General features: G+C 38.6%; 1 protein-coding gene across 2 annotated transcripts in view; it reads right to left on the reverse strand.

Moving 5' to 3' along the window:
• Saysd1 (SAYSVFN motif domain containing 1) overlaps nucleotides 1-18945 on the reverse strand; it is a gene marked incomplete at its 5' end in the record, with an annotated part of 139992 nt that extends 121047 nt beyond the window's left edge. For both annotated transcript variants that reach the window (XM_070097353.1, XM_070097352.1), the window contains 1 exon segment: nucleotides 18716-18945. In XM_070097353.1, coding sequence (XP_069953454.1) covers nucleotides 18716-18945 — 230 coding nt within the window.
• Between the last annotated feature and the right edge of the window lie 206 nt (nucleotides 18946-19151).

The following is a 19151-nucleotide window of genomic DNA, read 5'->3' on the forward strand; positions in this document are numbered from 1 at the left end:
TGAGAGTCACTGGACCCCTGTCACACAAAATATCTGTCCAGATAGGCCTCTTTCTGGCATCTCTTTAAGATTTGCCTAAAATGAGACATGGCATTGTCATTGTAAAAAGTCACCAGCACGGATTGCAACAGCTTTCTCAGGGTGATGTTGCTCCACAAATGAATGCACTTTCATCCACATTCTACAAATCTCCTTAATCTTTGAAGAAGGCACCTTCTTCCCGCTCTCTTCCTCCTCCTCTGAAGCAATTTCCTCAGCTGTGGTCTGTTGCTGTTGCAGATGCAGCTCATCAGTGGTTAGCTCTTCATTGTGGTCCTCCACCAACTCTTCCACATCCTCCAAACTCACATCCAACCCCATGGAATTCCCCAATGCCACAATTGATTGCACAACAGGTGTAGGGTCGACAAGGTCAGCCTCAAACCTTTCAAAATCCTTCTTTTGATACAATCTGGCCACAATTTTCTCCAAGCAGAGTTCGTCGTCCTGGAAGTCACTCTCTGCCAAGCCTTATCTATAAGGCCTATGCAGTGGAAGATATTAAAGTGATTCTTCTAGAACTCTCTTAGGGTCAATTCAGAGTCTGAGGTTATGTCAAAGCACCTTTGAAACATTGCTTTGGTGTACAGTCTTTTGAAGTTTGCAATGATCTCCTGGTCCATGGGCTGGAGGAGAGGAGTGGTGTTAGGAGGCAAAAACTTCACTGTTATAAAACTGAATTCCTTAGACAATTGGTCTTCCAAGTCTGGAGGATGAGCAGGAGCATTGTTCATTAACAGGAGGCACTGGAGTGGCAATTTCTTATCCTGGAGGTATTTTTTCACACTCGGGCCAAACACTTCATTAAACCATTCCAGGAAAATTTCCCTTGTGACCCATGCCCTACTATTTGCCTTCCACATCACACACAATTTACTCTTAACAACACTGTTTTTCTTGAACACACTGGGATTTTCAGAGTGATACACCAGTAAAGGCTTCACTTTGAAATCCCCACTAGCATTACCACACAACAAGAGAGTTAGCCTGTCTTTCATAGGCTTGTGTCCTGGGAGTGCCTTTTCCTCCTGCATGATGTAGGTCCTCTTTGGCATTTTCTTCCAAAAGAGGCCTGTTTCGTCACAATTGAACACTTGTTGGGGTTGGAATTTTTCAGACTCTACATAACTTTTGAATTCCCCAACAAATTTTTCAGCTGCTTGTTTGTCTGAATTGGCACCCTCACCATGTCTTACAACACTGTGTATGCCACTTCGCTTCTTGAAATTTTCGAACCAGCCTTTGCTGGCCTTGAATTCACTTTCATCACTTGTTTTAGGCAGTTTCTTTATGAGATCCTCATGCAACTGCCTTGCCTTTTCACAAATAATGGACTGCACAACACTATCTCCTGCTTTGTCTGCGCACTGGGGATTAGACAGGTTCTTTATGATCGATGAAAACTAAGGTAATCAACAAAAACTAAAGCCAAAAATTGACAAAAAAAAAAGTCAGCCAAAACCAAAATTGGCGATAACTAAGATCGACGAAAACCAAGGGTCTGTTGTAAAGGGAGAACATGTCCAATCCCCCAGAAACACTGCTGTGTTAAATACAATAAGGGGTTACAAAGAGAATAGGATTGAGGGAGGAAGAAAATACAGCTCCATCACTGTGTGACAGATATGCTTCAGGACAATGGCACCTAGAGGAAGTCCAATTTGACAAGTGAAACATGGTGAACTATTCATAGACTACAAAATCTACATTTCTTGATCTGTGTTTACCAAAATATATAAGCTTACCACACAATAGTTATATATGAGAAGCAATGGTTAACAGTAAATAGGACCTGTTTAAAACAAGAGCTAGTATGTATGCTGATTGCAGTGCTCCTCTGTTCTTATGTAGAAGAACACATTTGACAACAGTTATACATGGGTATGAATGGTTAACCTTAACCCTAACCCTTTCACTGTCCAGGCCTTTGAAAGTAAAAGTGCTAAGTGTCCACATTTAAATAAACTGAAATGGTGGAGAATCTTTTCCTGAAAGTAATGGCACCAAAAAATATGAATTTTGATGGAAAACTTATGGAATTCCGCAGGTATAAAGTTGGCATTTTGGGCGCATTTTATGTATTGGCAATTTTATCAACCGAGTCCAATTTTAAGCCAGTTCCATTGCTCAATTTGGCCAAATTCTTAGGTATTTTGCTAGACTGCCTTCCTTTCTACTGACTAAGTACAGTGGAACCTCAAAAATCGAACGTATCACATATCGAAAGTTTCGAAAATAGGACCATTTTTTCGGACAAACTGTGTCCCTATTATCGAACGCTCCCCTATTTTCGGACCGCCGGGTACGGGACCTGTCTGCCGGCCCGCTCTGTCCACGCCCCCGCACAGGCGCCGTGAGCAGTCTAGCTTTGTTTATGCTTGAGTGAACACTAACCTGCGCTCTCATTCACGCATTTTACGATTATTTCGTTGTGTTTAGAGCTTGTGGGACTGTGAAATAAGCTGCCATGGGCCCAAAGAAACTTGCTAGTGGTACCCCTGTGGTAAAGAAAGTGAGAAACACCATAGATGTGAAGAAGGAAATAATACAGAAGTATGAGAGTGGTGTGAGACTTGTTGAGCTTGCCAGGATGTATGGGAAAAACAAGACGACCATCGGTTCTATCCTGTCAAAGAAAGAACAAATCAAGGAAGCTAATGTTGTGAAAGGTGTTAATATAGGGAGTGGATGATGTGCCTTTTTCAAAGATTAAGGAGATTTGTGCCAAGTGGAATGATGTCCAAATGCTTGTGCAGAAGTACCACCCTGAGCAAGCTGAAACAAGCCATCTTTGCAACAAGTTCAGTGGCAGAACCATGTCCCATTTTAGGGAAATGTTAAAGAGGCACCAGAAACAGAGGACTGGACAGTTATTTTGTGAGACAGGGGTCCAGTGACTCTCAAGCTGGTCCTAGTGGCATTAAAAGACAGATAAGGGAAGTAACCCCAGAGAGGGCTTTACCTGAAGTCCTCATGGAGGGGGATTCTCCTTCCAAACACTAACCCCAACTCCCTCTCTCCTCCTCCCTATCTTCCAGATGCCATCACCAATCTTCAATAAAGGTAAGGAAAATGTTATTTTATATGTATTACTATACATAATTAAAACTACAGTATTTGTTGTATGTAAAACTGTAATTAATCTCTATAAAATGTATTTTTTGTCTGAATATTTTTGGGTTTCTGGAACGGATTAATTGTATTTCCATTATTTCTTATGGGAAATATTGCTTCGAATTTCAGACTTTTTGAATTTAGAACTAGCTCCTGGAATGGATTAAGTTTGATTTTTGAGGCTCCACTGTACAAGAAACTGCCCATTCCACTATCAAAGCAACCTTATAGAGTGCACAATTTGATAATCTGGCCAATTTTATGCAAATTTAAAAAAAATTTAATTCAAAAACAGTTCTAAATAAACACTACAAACTGACACAGTTCCAAGTAAGTGAAAAATGGCAAATCTGATACCTATCTATAAAGCAGGAGACAGGCCATTATCTTTGAATTACAGACCAATTACCCTAACTTCCATTGTGGGAAAATTTATAGAATCAATCATTGCCAAGGCTATTCAAAGTCATCTTGAATGACAAATTGATCAGTGAATCTCAGCATGGTTTTAAAAAGCATTCCTGCCTTACATGTTTACCAGCTTTTTTCACTAAGGTATTGGAGAAGGTAACCCTTTCATTATCCAGACCTTTGAAATTAAATGTGCTAAGTGTCCACATTTATATAAACTGAAATGGTAGAGAATCTTTTCCTGAAAGTAATGACACCAAAAATATGAATTTTGATGGAAAACTTACGGAATTATGCGGGTATAAAGTTAGCATCAATGACATACGACTATATAGAAGGCCCCTTGTTATGCTAAGCATTTCAGGAAAATTAGGTCAGTGTCCCAGGATAAGACCCACACCAGTCCACTAACACCCAGGTACCCATTTACTGATGGGTGAACATACAACAGGTGTACAGAAACACACCCAATGTTTCTACCCTGGCTGGGAATCAAATATTTACCAAAAATCATGTATGGCAAGCCCAAGCCAGGTACTAGAAATAAGCCACTGACTTTTTTGGGTTATCCTAGGTTCTCTATACATATGCTGCTATGTATGATAATCTATGAAGAGAAATTAGCTTTTTTGTTTGCTTTATGGTGCAGTATAAGAACATAAGAAAGAAGGAACACTGCAACAGGCCTACTGACCCCTGCGGAGCAGGTCCATGTCCTCCCCCGGATAAGCCCAATGACCCACCCAGTCTGGTCACCTCCACTCAAGGATGGAGCACTGCACCAGACCCAGCAGCATAAGCTAGTCAGGTCCAACTCACACCCACTTATGTATTTATCTAACCTATTTTTAAAACTACACAATGTTTTAGCCTCAATAACTGTACTTGGGAGTTTGTTCCACTCATCCACAACTCTATTACCAAACCAGTGCTTTCCTATATCCTTCCTGAATCTGAATTTTTCCAACTTGAAACCATTGCTGCGAGTCCTGTCTTGGCTGGAAATTTTCAGCACGCTATTTATATCCCCTTTATTCCTGTTTTCCATTTATACACCTTGATCATATCCCCGCTAATTCTACGCCTTTCGAGAGAGTACAGATTCAGGGCCCTCAGTCTATCCTCATAGGGAAGATTTCTGATACATGGGATCATCTTTGTCATCCTCCTCTGTACGTTTTCCAGAGCATTTATATCCATTCTGTAATACGGTGACCAGAACTGAGCAGCATAGTCTAAATGAGGCCTCACCAAGGATATATAGAGTTGAAGAGCAACCTGAGGACTTCTATTATTTATACTTCTAGATATGAAGCCAAGAATTCTGTTAGCTTTATTGCGAACACTAATGCACTGCTGTCTTGGTTTTAGATTACTGCTAACCAGAACTCCTAAATCCTTTTTGTAATCAGTAGTATTAAGATCTACATTATTTAGTTCATATGTGGCATGGTTATTTAACCCTTTCGGGGTTTCGGCCGTACTACTAGTACGGCTTACTCGCCAGGGTTTTTGACGTACTAGTATGCATAAATTCTAGTGCCCTCAAATCTAGCAAGAGAAAGCTGGTAGGCCTACATATGAAAGAATGGGTCTATGTGGTCAGTGTGTGCAGTATAAAAAAAATCCTGCAGCACACAGTGCGTAATGAGAAAAAAAAACTTTGACCGTGTTTTTGGTTTGAAACAGCGACTTTGCACTGTATTTTCGTATGCTATTTATGGTTGTATTCTAGTTTTCCTGGTCTTATTTTATAGAATGGAAGACATATTACAGAAATTGAGATGATTTTGATTGGTTTCACAATGAAAAGTACCTTGAAATTGAGCTCAAAGTAGCAGAAATGTTTGATTTTTGCCAAAGTTCAAAAGTAAACAAATCATGCCACGCGTCCAGTACACGTTAACTGGTGAATGTAATATTCTTTCACAAGTGCGCTGGTATTATTTATACCATTTCTACACAAATACAGTAGTCTGCATAACAGTAAATCTTCTATATTTTTTGTGAGAATAAATATTCAAAGTGGAAAGCAAGAGAAATGTAAGAGGGGCATGGGGATGTGACTAATGAACAGAGGAAATGTTATTTTAGTGCCAGAAATGTCTTTCTTGTTTATTCTGGACCCTATTTGGAAATTGGCATTTTTTGAAATTTGTGTGAAATTGGCAAAATTGCTAAATTTTGACCACTTTATTGGATAGTTGAAATCAGTAAATGGGTAGTTTCTTGCACTCATTCGATAGAAAAAATGGAGTTCTAGCGAAATAGTTATGATTTTTGTCGACTAGTACACTGGGATTGGCCGAAGATAGGGCTCAAAGTGGGCAAAATCGCCGATGCGTAAACATCGTCGACACCGCTAACTTCGCAAGAGCATAATTCCGTAAGTTTAACATCAAATTTCATACTTTTGGTGTCATTATGATCGGGAAAAGATTCTCTATCTTTTCACAAGAAAAAATAATTTTTTTTTTAAATTTTGGCAACCCTGAGAACAAGTCTCTGAGAGGGCATGGCGACCCTCAAAGGGTTAGAAGTCATATTCATTTCAATGACAACACAAAAAAGGATAATGACAGATTCTACAAAGTAAGGCCTCTTTACACTGAACTAACTAATGCTTGCTTGAAAATTCCAGCTACACCCAAGCAATCTATTGATGAAGTCATGGTTGGTTTCAAGGGTAAAACTGCTGGAAACCTAAGGCAGTACATCAAAATAAAACCAGATAAGTGGGGTTTCAAACTTTTTTGTCGTGCAAGTCAAGATGGACTCATACATGATATACTCATGTATCAAGGCACAACAACTTTTGACACACATCCCATACAGCTGCCACAGGAAGAATCTAAACTTCCAATAAGTACAAAGATTGTTCTGGTACTTGCACAAACTATGAACAAGACCAACACATCAGCAATCTATGCTGACAATTTCTTTTCAAGTATACCTTTGGTCAAGCTACTAAGAGATAAGTATAACTGCAGATACACTGGAACAGTACATGACAATAGATGTGGTAAGCCACATCTGGCGCCTATCAAACAAATGGAAAGGAACAGTGTGGTCAGGGGCAATTTTTGCTTCAACAACAATGATGGTGTCCTTGTTGTAAGATGGAAGGACACCAAAGTTGTGACTTTAGTGACAACTGATATTGGGGTCGAGCCTCTGAGTCTTGTTGACAGATATAACAAGGTTACAAAGAGGAAAGAGCAAATATCGTGCCCTGCAGTCATCAAGAACTATAATGCAAACATGGGAGGTATTGACAAAAGCAACATGTTGGTGCATCTCTACAAAACACCAATGAAATCAAAACGTTGGTACATGCGGCTATTTGCCTATATTCTTGATCTTGCTGTTGTGAATGCATGGCTGCTTTATTGCCGTGATTCTCGAGCAATAAAGCAAAAGTGTATGCAACTGAAGTATTTCAGGAATTGTATCTCTGAAATTGCAAGGTCTAAAGGACAAAACCTTAGAGGCAGCATCCTAAGAACAACTCCAAGACCTTCACCAACTAATTCACCATGTACTTCCAATGGTGTTGGCATAGTGAAACCTGGGAGGGGAAAACGTACAGAAATGCCTGATGACAGTGTTAGGAAAGACATTAGTCTAATGCACTTCCCAATGGCAGGGCAAAGGCCGTTTACTTGCAAGTATTGCAGCAACACGAAGAAAACGGTAACATCGTCATTCGTGTGTAGTGTATGCAAAGTAAATCTGTGCATAAAGACTGATAGAAATTGTTTCTCAGACTTCCATCTTTCCATTTAGCAATATAGAATCATTGGTCTTCCAAATGAATCTCAGGAATATAGGGATTGAAACTTGCATCACTTTGCAATTTGGCATTGTTGATATTTGCTTCCTTTTTATATTTTTGTAACAATTAAAAAATGTTTTGATACAAGTTCCATTTATGTTTTTTTATATTGTCTGTTTGTATATTAAATTTAAAAAATTGTTTTGGTGTGTTTTATTAACAATTGCAAGTTTGCAACATAAAATTTTTTAATCCCTTTGTCGGGAGCAGCCTAATATTTTCGGTCTTCGGAGATTAGCAATTGCTCGAAAACTAACCATCAGAAATCAATTTATATGGGATCAGTGACCTTGTATCGAGTTACTCTATCCACCATAGGGAGTCCAGTTCGAATTTCAAATTTTCGGACCCCTTGCGCGATGAAGGGTTAACACCCTTGCAAACAGTTCATCAGGACCTGGGGATTTGTTAGGTTTTAGTTTCTCTATTTGTCTGAGGACCATGTCACTAGTTACCGCAATCGTACATAGTTTATCATCATCCTGTTCTACGTAATCTATCATTTCAGGAATATCGCTAGTATTTTCCTGGGTGAAAACTGAGAGGAAGTAGGTATTTAGAATTTCACACATATCCTTATCACTGTCAGTGATCTGACCAGAGTTACTCTTAAGTGGGCCAATCTTGTCCCTAATCTTACTTCTGTATACCTGAAAGAACCCTTTTGGGTTAGTCTTTGAATCCTTTGCGACCTTAGCCTCATAATCTCTTTTTGCTTTTCTTATTCCTTTCTTTATTTCTCTCTTTAATTGAATATATTGATTTCTTAACTACCCATCCCCTCTTTTGATACGCCTATATATGCCTCTCTTTTGGCCAATGAGATGTTTTAATCTATTGTTCATCCATTTGTGATCATTTTTGTTAGATCTAATTTCCCTACTCGGAAAAAAAGTTGTCTGGGCAGCTAGAACTATGCTCTGAAAAACGTCATATTGGCAACCAAGATCACCTACCTGACCCATAGTTAGGACATCCCAATTTAGCCCACCCAAGTAATTTTTCATTCCCATGAAGTCGGCCAAGCGAAAATCTGGGACAGAGATTTGATTGCAGTTATCTGGGTAATTCCATGATATATTGAAACTAAGTGATTTGTGATCACTTTCCCCAAGCTCATCATTAACCTCAAGATTATTAATTAGTGAATCTTTGTTGGCAAGAACCAAGTCAAGCAGATTGTTTCCTTTAGTTGGTTCTGTCACAACCTGTTCTAAAAAGCAATCCTGAACCGTATCAAGAAAGTCACTAGGCTCAAGATTTCCTGTCATATTGTTCCAATCAATTTGTCTAAAGTTAAAATCTCCCATTATCACAACATTTTCATATCTAGATGCCTTATGAATTTGGTCCCATAACAGCTTACTGCACTCCCTATCAAGGTTTGGGGGCCTATAAATCACACCCAAAATTAATTTTTCACGACCCTCGAGAAACTGAAGCCAAACCGATTCTGTGTTCGATGTTTCTAATCTTATATCATGTCTAAGACAACAGTTTAAATTTTCTCTGACATACATCGCCACACCACCACCCTTCCTGTTGACCCTATCATTGTGGAATAGTTTATAACCCTGTATGTTGCATTCAGAAGGCATTTCTCTATCTTTCAGGTTGAACCAGGTCTCTGTTATACCAATAATATCTATATTACCTACACTTGCAAGTAATTTTAGCTCATCTATCTTATTTCTTAGACTCCTACTATTTGTATAGTAAACCTTAAGGAAGCTAGTCACTCGTTGCCCTCTACTATCTCTCTTTGTTTGTTGATCAATTGATTTGCCATTACTAGCAACTTTATTTTGAATATTGTCTTTTAAACATATTCCTGAAGTATCCCGGTAATAACTGCTGTTTTTAACCCTAATGCTGCAGCCTGATTGTTTCCCACAAACATCCATACCTCTATAATCTATCAGTTTAAATTCCTAGACAAGTCATCAATTACCCTCTCAATTGAATTGGCTAATGCAACCATTCCATCCCCAGAGAGATGAACCCCATCCCTTGCATACATATCACGTTTGCCAAAGAATAGGTCCCAGTTATCAATGAATGGGATTGCAAGTTCCTTGCAGTACCTGTCTAGCCAGCGATTTATACCAATTGCCCTAGACATCCATTCATTGCCCACTCCCTTTCTAAGCAAGATGCTTCATATGACTGGGATCCCTCCCTTAGACCTAACTACTTCTATGGCTGACCTGTACTTATCCAGCAGCTCCTCTCTCCTGCCCTTCCCAATGTCATTACCCCCAGCACTAAGACAGATAATGGGCTTGTTCCCATTACCTGCCATAATATTATCCAACCTGCTGACTATGTCACCAACACTAGCTCCAGGAAGGCACACTCTCTGTCTGAACTTTCTGTCTCTTTTACAAAATGCACGGTCCATATATCTTAACTAAGAATCGCCTACTATTAAAATATTCTTACCTTGATTAGCAGGGGAATCAGTGGTACCTTCAACCTCACTAACCACTGAAGTACACTCGTCTTGAGTGTATATCACAGTTAGCCATGTGCTATACTCTGTTTTCTCTAATATAAGCCCCATATCTTCTTCATACCTCTGTCGAACTGCTCGGTATTATGCCAAGTATTATTAATTTTGGAGTATTTAACATGTTTTTGTTATTTATATTGTTTATTATGTCATACTAGATCAATTGTGATAGGCAAATAAGCCAATGTTGATATTAGTGTAATAATAAAGCATATTCCCCTGCATCACGAGACTGAGCTCATGGCAACCGACAGTGGCTTCAAAGCCACCTGATCTTTTATTCGCTGGAACCATGGTTAGGACTAAAAGTAAGCAGGTAATAATAATAAATGGAAAAAAAGAAATTGGAATGACTTATGCAGCAAGTAGCACCACCAAACAGTACCAGCAGGTTGGTGTGGTGACCCTGGAAATTTGAAATTATGCTAGCCAATTAGTGCTGAATAAGTGATGGAGCCGGATGTCTGATTGCCGGATTTGTGATGGCAGACCTGTAGTACAATTAATGATACAAACATACATTTTTAAGTTTGTAATAATGGCTTAATAGTTAAGGGATAATAATATATTTGGGAGAGTTGCTTTAAATTCGGTTAGAGTTTAGCATAGTGTGGGTATGGTTGTTACTGTGAAATGAGATGACTTTCGAGTATAGTCCAAAACTGATTTGTGGGCAGGGGACCTCCTGTGTTTCAGGCAAAGAGTTCAAGATCTTCGGGCCATTTGTGTGCATTGCATATTTGCATAGTGTGAGACAGACACAAGGGATGTTAAAAGTGTTTTGTGTGTTCTGTTGAAGCTGTCTAAGAGAAGTTTGAGTGGAGGGCTGATATTGGAGTTTACTGTTCAGTATATATAGTAGGCAAAGTAATAGGAGATGATTGTAAATGTTATAAATGAGAAGAAGCTGGATGTCCTGGTTTTAAGTGAAAAAGCTGAAGGGGGTGGGAGAGTTTCAGTAGGGAGAAATAAAAGGGATTAGGTCAGGGGTTTCAAATAAAGTTAGAGCTAAAGAAGGAGTAGCAATAATGTTGAATGATAAGTTATGGCAGAAAAAGAGGGAATATAAAAGTATATATTCAAGGATTATGTGGAGTAAAATAAGGGTTGGATGTGAAAAGTGGGTTATAGTAAGCATTTATGTACCTGGAGAAGAGAGAAGTGTAGGAGAGAGAGAGGTTTTGGGAAATGTTAAGTGAGTGTGTGGGGAGTTTTGAACCAAGTGTGAGAGTACTTGTGGTTGGGGATTTCAATGCTAAAGTGGGTAAAAATGTTGTGGATGGAGTAGTAGGTAAATTTGGGGTGCCAGGGGTAAATGAAAATGGGGAGCCTTTAATTGAGCTATGTGTAGAAAGAGGTTTGGTAATAAGTAATACACATTTTATGAAAAAGAGGATAAATAAGTATACAAGGTATGATATAGCACGTAATGAAAGTAGTTTGTTAGATTATGTATTGGTGGATAAAAGGTTGATGGGTAGGCTTCAGGATGTACATGTTTATAGAAGGGCAACTGATATATCAGATCATTATTTAGTTGTAGCTACAGTTAGAGCAAGAGGTAGATGGGACAAAAGGAAAATGGCAACAAGTAACAGAGAGGTGAAAGTGTATAAACTAAGGGAGGAGGAAGTTAGGGTGAGATATAAGCAACTATTGGCAGAAAGGTGGGCTGGTGCAAGTATGAGCAGTGGGGGGGGGGGTTGAAGAGGGTTGGAAAATAGTTTTTAAAATGCAGAATTAGAATGTGGGGCAGAAGTTTGTGGCTATAGGAGGGTGGGTGCAGGAGGAAACAGAAGTGTTATAAGAAGAGCAGAGTATATGGAGAGTAAAAGAAAGGTGAAGAGAGTGGTGAGAGAGTGCAAAAAGAGAGCAGATGATAGAGTGAGAGGCACTGTCAAGAAATTTTGATGAAAATAAGAAAAATTTTTGGAGATAAACAGGTTAAGAAAGCCTAGGGAACAAATGGATTTGTCAGTTAATAACAGAGTAGGGGAGTTAGTAGATGGGGAGCTGAAGGTATTGGGTAGATGGCAGGAATATTTTGAGGAACTTTTAAATGTTGATGAAATAAGGGAGGCGGTAATTTCATGCACTGGTCAGGGAGGTATAACATCTTTTAGGAGTGAAGAGCAGGATGTGAGTGTGGGGGGAGGTGTGTGAGGCATTACGCAGAATGAAACTGGGTAAAGCAGCAGGAACTGACAGGATCGTGACAGAAATGTTAAAAGTGGGCCGGGATGGGGGGGTGATATAGTGTTGGAGTGGTTGGTATTTGTTTTAACCCTTAAATTGTCCAAACGTAGATCTACGTTCACGTGCATAGTGCTCCGACCTTGATTTTTCCCCAATTGAAAGCATGTAAAAAAAAAGTACATCTACGTTCGGAGCCTGCCACACGTCAACGTATATCTATGTGTGGACCGTTTAAGGGTTAATAAATATATGAAAGAGGGAAAGTTACCTAGGGAATGGCAGAAAGCTTGTATAATTCCTTTATATAAAGGGAAGGGGAACAAAAGAGATTGTAAAAATTATAGGGGAATAAGTTTACTGAGTTCTCCATGGGAAAGTGGAACAGAATTCTTCCTCCGTAAGCCATGCGTGTTGTAAAAGCCGACTAAAATTCCGGGAGCAAGGGACCAGTAACTCCTTCTCGTGTATATATTACTAAATTTTAAAAGAGAAACTTTAGTTTTTCTTTTTTGGGCCACCCTGCCTCGGTGGGATACAGCCGGTTTATTGACAGAAGAAATTTACCGAGTATACCAGGAAAAGTGTACTGTAGGGTTATTGGAGGTAAGACAGAGAGTAGGATTTTGGATGAGCAAGGAGGCTTTAGAGTGGGTAGGGGATGTGTAGATCAAGTGTTTACATTGAAGCATATATGTGAACAGTATTTAGATACAGGTAGAGAAGTTTTCGTTGCATTTATGGATTTAGAAAAGGCATATGATAGAGTGGATAGGGAAGCAATGTGGCAGATGTTGCAAGTATATGGAATACGTAGTAAGTTACTAAATGCTATAAAGAGTTTTTATGAGGATAGCGAGGCTCAGGTTAGGGTGTGTAGAAGAGAGGGAGATTACTTCCTGGTAAAAGTAGGTCTTAGACAGGGATGTGTAATGTCACCATGGTTGTTTAATATATTTATAGATGGGGTTGTAAAAGAAATAAATGCTAGGGTGTTGGGGAGAGGGGTGGGATTAAATTATAGGAAATCAAATACAAAATGGGAGTCGACACAGTTACTTTTTGCTGATGATACTGTGCTTATGGGATATTCTAAAGAAAAGCTGCAAAGGTTAGTGGACGATTTTGGGAGTGTGTGTAAAGGTAGAAAGTTGAAAGTGAACATAGAAAAGAGTAAGGTGATGAGGGTATCAAATGATTGAGATAAAGAAAAATTGGATATCAAATTGGGGAGGAGGAGTATGGAAGAAGTGAATGTTTTCAGATACTTGGGAGTTGATGTGTCGGCGGATGGATTTATGAAGGATGAGGTTAATCATAGAATTGATGAAGGAAAAAAGGTGAGTGGTGCATTGAGGTATATGTGGAGACAAAAAATGTTAACTATGGATGCAATGAAGGGAATGTATAAAAGTATAATGGTACCAACTCTCTTATGTTGGTGTGAAGCTTGGGTTGTAAATGCTGCAGCAAGGAGGCGGTTGGAGGCAGTGGAAATGTCCTGTCTAAGGGCAACATGTGGTGTAAATATCATGCAGAAAATTCGGAGTGTGGTAATAAATTAGGAGAAGGTGTGGAGTTAATAAAAGTATTAGTCAGAGGGCTGAAGAGTGGTTGTTGAGGTGGTTTGGTCATTTAGAGAGGATGGATCAAAGTAGAATGACATGGAAAGCATATAAATCTGTGAGGGAAGGAAGGTGGGGTATGGGTCGTCCTCGAAAAGGTTGGAGGGAGGGGGTAAAGGAGGTTTTGTGGGCGAGGGCCTTGGACTTCCAGCAAGTGTGCATGAGCGTGTTAGATAGGAGTGAATGGAGACGAATGGCTTTTGGGACCTGATGAGCTGTTGGAGTGTGAGCAGGGTAATATTTAGTGAAGGGATTCTGGGAAACCGGTTATTTTTATATAGCCGGACTTGAGTACTGGAAATGGGAAGTACAATGCCTGCACTTTAAAGGAGGGGTTTGGGATATTGGCAGTTTGAAGGGATATGTTATATATCTCTATATATGCTGCTAAACTGTTGTATCTGGGTGCCTCTGCAAAAACAGTGATTATGTATGAGTGAGGTGAAAGTGTTGAATGATGATGAAGGTATTTTCTTTTTGGGGATTTTCTTTCTTTTTGGGTCACCCTGCCACAGTGGGAGATGGCCAACTTGTTGAAAAAAAAAAAACTGTGTATTAAGCAAGTTCAAGCTTTTGAAGAGTGGTGGGGTGTGTTGTCTGGCGTTGGAGTTTGTGATCATCCGCACTGCCACTTTATGTTGGGTTATTAAAGGTTTAAGGTGACTGGCCATTGTAGATCCCCAAGCACAAATACCATAGGTGAGGTAAGGGTATATTAGAGAGCGATATAAAGTAAGGAGCGCCCTTTGGGGTACACAGTATCCTATCTTGGAAAGAATACCTACTGTTTTGGAAACTTTCTTAGTTATATGTTGGATGTGGGTTTGAAATTTAAAATTACAGTCAAGGTGGAGACCCAGATATTTGCCCTCAGTGTGTCTTGTAATGGGTGAACCATTTATCGATATGTTTAGCAGGACATTTAATACTGTTTCCAAAAAGCATGAAGTAGGTTTTGTCTATACTGGGAGTAAATTTATTGGTCTTCATCCAGTTTAATATTTTATGTAGCTCGTTGTTTACAGTGTTGCTAAGTAAAGCTGGGTTTGGGTGGGAGAAGACTTAAGTGGTGTCATCTGCGAATAGAACTGATTTAAGGAGTCGTGATGCATTTGGGGTCACTGATGTAAATAAGAAAGAGTAGAGGACCCAGAACACTTCCCTGTGGCACTCAACTACAGACTGAGTATTGGAGGTCACACCATATGTGTATACATACTGATGTCTACCACTAAGATAAGATTTTAGGTAATTGAGAGTGTCCTCTAACCCCATAATGCTCTAGTTTTAGGTGCAAGATATTGTGGTCTACTGTATCAAATACTTTCTGTAGGTCTATGAAGAGCCCCAGAGGATATTCATTGTTTTCAGTTGCTGTATATAGTAATTCAAGCATCTGAATAATTGCATAATTTGTGCTTTTTTTCAGCCTAAACCCAAACTGGAAGGGGTTCAGTAGTTATTTAGTTCTGAAGAATCGCCTCCTTTGAGGATTGGGGTGACCTTTGTTGTCTTAAGTATGGATAGGAATACTGAAGATTCAACAGATGTGTTAAAGTGTTGCAATAATGGGGGAGAGCACATGAGCTGCTTTTTTATACATGATTGGTGACAATAAAGATTCCCACATGTTGCATAAGTGTCGCAATCTTCAACTTATCATTTTTTTTTACACCATTTATCACATCTGTCAGACACTGCAGCATCATGGGATCTTGATACAAAGAATTCTTCAAAACTTGTCCAACCTTTGAATGAAGACCTACTTAGACTAGTAGATGGTTCCACTATGACCCCGTCTCCTCCTGCTTTGCCTCACCTGACTACAGTATATAAGCCACGTTTACAGCCCTATACTGTACTTTCTACAAGACTGATGGACTGAACACATCAATGCCAGGCTGAGGGACTGATTACCTCAATCTCCTCCTCTCCTTACACCTTTCTGCTTTGTATTGGACTGATGAAGCCACTGTGTGGCAAAACGTTTCCTCAATAAAGATTCCCATATGTTGCATAAGTGTTTCAATCTTCAACCTGTCAGTTTTTTAAACCATTTATCACACAGTGAGACTTCAGTAGGATTTTTTGGTGCTATATATAGAGTATGTGGGTAATTACCAGTGAGGTAATCTTGTGGCTGAGTATTTGCTTTTGGGATTTTGCTTGCTAGTTTTGATCCTATAGTAGAAAAGAAGACATTAAGTTTGTTGACAGTGTCTATAGGCTGTATGTGTGGTTCGTCTGGATTCTCTAGGTTAATCTCTCTGTTTCTAGACAGTTTTCTAGAGCCCAAAATTTCAGGGAGAGTTTTCCCAGGTCTTTTTCATATCACCTTCTATTTCATTAAATCCGTTTACATAATACATTTGTTTAGACTTCTGTATTAGATTAGTAAATATTGAGGTGTATCGTTTAGTTAGTTCTTTTGTTATTAGGCCCTGCCCAAACTGTTTTTCATACAGATTTCTTTTGATGGATTTAAGTATTCTATATGTAAGTCAGGAGCTGTTTAGTCTCTTTGCTGAGATCTGCTTTGTTTTCATTGGACAACGTCTATTATAGAGGTTACGGGTTTTGTGTAGGAATAGTTTGACACATTCATTAATATCGTGGCTGTCCGCTAACTTGCCCAGCCAGTCAGTGTTAAGTAAGGCGATAATAAAATTATTTACTGATGACTTATCATGCAGTCGAAAAGAGATTTTAGTTGCGTCCTGAGGCAGCCTACCTAAGTTGGTTTTGAGAAAAGTTGGGTAGTGGTCCATACTGTTGTCTGTGATTATGCCTGCTTTTAGTGGGGATATAGTATTGGTCCAGATATGATCAAGTAGTGAAGCACTTTTCTCTGTGATTCTTGATGGTTTAGTTATAGATGGCAGTAGCAAGCAGCTGCTCATAGTGTTTGTGAAATCAGCTACTTGGGGGTAAGTTACTTGAATGAGGTTTATATTAAAGTCACCAGCAAGTGGCAGGTGTTGTTTATTCATCTCTGAGTCAATTATCGTGTTTCTTAAGTTGTCACTAAATGTGTAGGTATTAGTGTGAGGAAGTCTGTAGTCTGCTCCAACTGCTATGGTTTTTTTTTTTTTTTTTTTAGGTGCAAGTAAATTTAATACATTTTAGTTCATAAGAGTAATAGATAGCAGTACCTCCTCCTGATTGATCAGGCCTGCAGTTGTGTATGGCTGTGTAACCAGGTAAGACAAAGATGTCTGTTAAATCATGTTTGAGCCAGGTTTCAGTGAGAAGGATAAAGGATATGTTAATGCTTAGAGAATTAACCCTTTCAGGGTTTCAGCCGTACTAGTACGGCTTACGCACCAGGGTCCATGATGTACTAGTACTCATAAATTCTAGCGCCTTCAAATCTAAGGAGAAAGCTGGTAGGCCTACATATGAAAGAATGGGTCTATGTGGTCAGTGTGTGCAGTATAAGAAAAAATCCTGCAGCACACAGTGCGTAATGAGAAACAAAAAACTTTGACCATGTTTTTGGATTAAAACAGCTACTTTGTACTATATTTTTGTATGGTATTTATTGTTGTATTCTAGATTTCCTGCTCTCATTTGATAGAATGGAAGACATATTACAGAAATTGAGATGATTTTGACTGGTTTTACAATGAAAAGTACCTTGAAATTGAGCTCAAAGTAGCAGAAATGTTCGATTTTTACCAAAGTTCAAAAGTAAACAAATCATGCTAAGCGTCCAATACACGTCAACTGGCGAGTCTAATATTCTTTCACAAGTGTGCCGATATTATTTATACCATTTTTACACTAATGCAGTAGTCTGCATAACAGTAAATCTTCTATTTTTTGTGAGAATAAAAATTCAAAGTGGAAAGCAAAAGAAATGTAAGAGGGGCCTGGGGACGACTAATGAACAGAGGAAATGTTATTTTAGTGCCAGGAATGTCTTTCTTGTTTATTCTGGACCCTATTTGGAAATTGGCATCTTTTGCAGTTTGTGTGAAATTGGCAAAACTGCTAAATTCTGACCACTGTATTGGATAGTTGAAATCGATAAATTGGTGGTTTCTTGTACTTAATCGATAGAAAAAATGGAGTTCTAGCAAAATAGTTGTGATTTTTGTCGACTAGTACATTGGAATTGGCCGAAAATAGGGCTCAAAGTGGGCAAAATCGCTGCTGCATAAACATCGTCGAGACCGCTAACTTTGCGAGAGCATAATTCCGTAAGTTTTCCATCAAATTTCATACTTTTGGTGTCATTATGATCGGGAAAAGATTCTCTATCTTTTCATAAGAAAAAACATTTTTTTTTTTTTAAATTTGGGGGACCCTGAGAACAAGTCTTTGAGAAGGCCTGTGGACCCTGAAAGGGTTAAGAAGTGCATGGAGGTCATCATAGTGTTTACTCAATGATCTGATATTGTAATTGAGTAATGTTATGTTCTTGTTGGCACTGAGTACAGCTTTAGCCTGACTTGGCAGTGTAGTAATGGCAATTATTGTTAGGATTATTTGGGCTGTTTAACAAGAGGTTAATATCAGGATCAATATTTGCATTCATAAGAGTAATGAAGAATGTAGCTAAGTATCAAATAAAAGTAACTAAGAGATAAGCTGTAAAAAAAAATTAAACTGAAAAGCAATTACTAACAACTATCAAGAATGTGTACTGTAGTATATGGATTGAGACTATTGATTAAAACAAACAAAAAGAATGAGTTACTGAGTATAGTAAGTTGAACTTAAAAAGATAACACTTCAGCACCTGACTGAGCACCTTGATTAGCACCTGCTTTAGCACCTAGTACACTATTGCTGAAAAACATAAACTAACAAACAATAATTTGAAAACAAATGAAACTAATTAATAATACTGCATCTCATATTATTATTAAAAAATTAGTATAATTATTGTTTTCATATTAAAATAAAGACACATTTTATGAGCTAAAACAAATGTTCAATATGTATAACCTAAGGAAAAATCTCCTCACAAAATACACTTACCATATAAATATAAAGGCACTAAAAATAAAAAACACTGCTCCAAATTCAATTAGTATGAATACTTTGAAGAGCAGAAGCCACATCAGACATTTCAGTCCCAGGGAAACCCAATCCAATGTTGTGTAATTAGCATAAAACATAAATGACGAGGTTTGAAGGTCTTCATCAATGAAATCTGTGCTGGCACTAGAGGACACATTGCTTGACTGGCCAGTTCTCCTCCGCATTTCCTGTAAACAAGGTGTTTCTACATAAATCTAAATGATGAATATATTTTAATTTTTTTGGAGGATACTTTATATCAGGAATGTCTACATAAATTTATAGTGTACAAGTTATTTTTTCAACTTTTAAATAATGATTACAAATACAGTGGACCCCCAGTTTACGATATTATTTCATTATTACCACCATTCGATAACATTCTTCTTTGCAA

This window comes from Cherax quadricarinatus, chromosome 57, assembly GCF_038502225.1.
Source record: "Cherax quadricarinatus isolate ZL_2023a chromosome 57, ASM3850222v1, whole genome shotgun sequence".
Lineage (NCBI taxonomy): Eukaryota > Metazoa > Arthropoda > Malacostraca > Decapoda > Parastacidae > Cherax > Cherax quadricarinatus.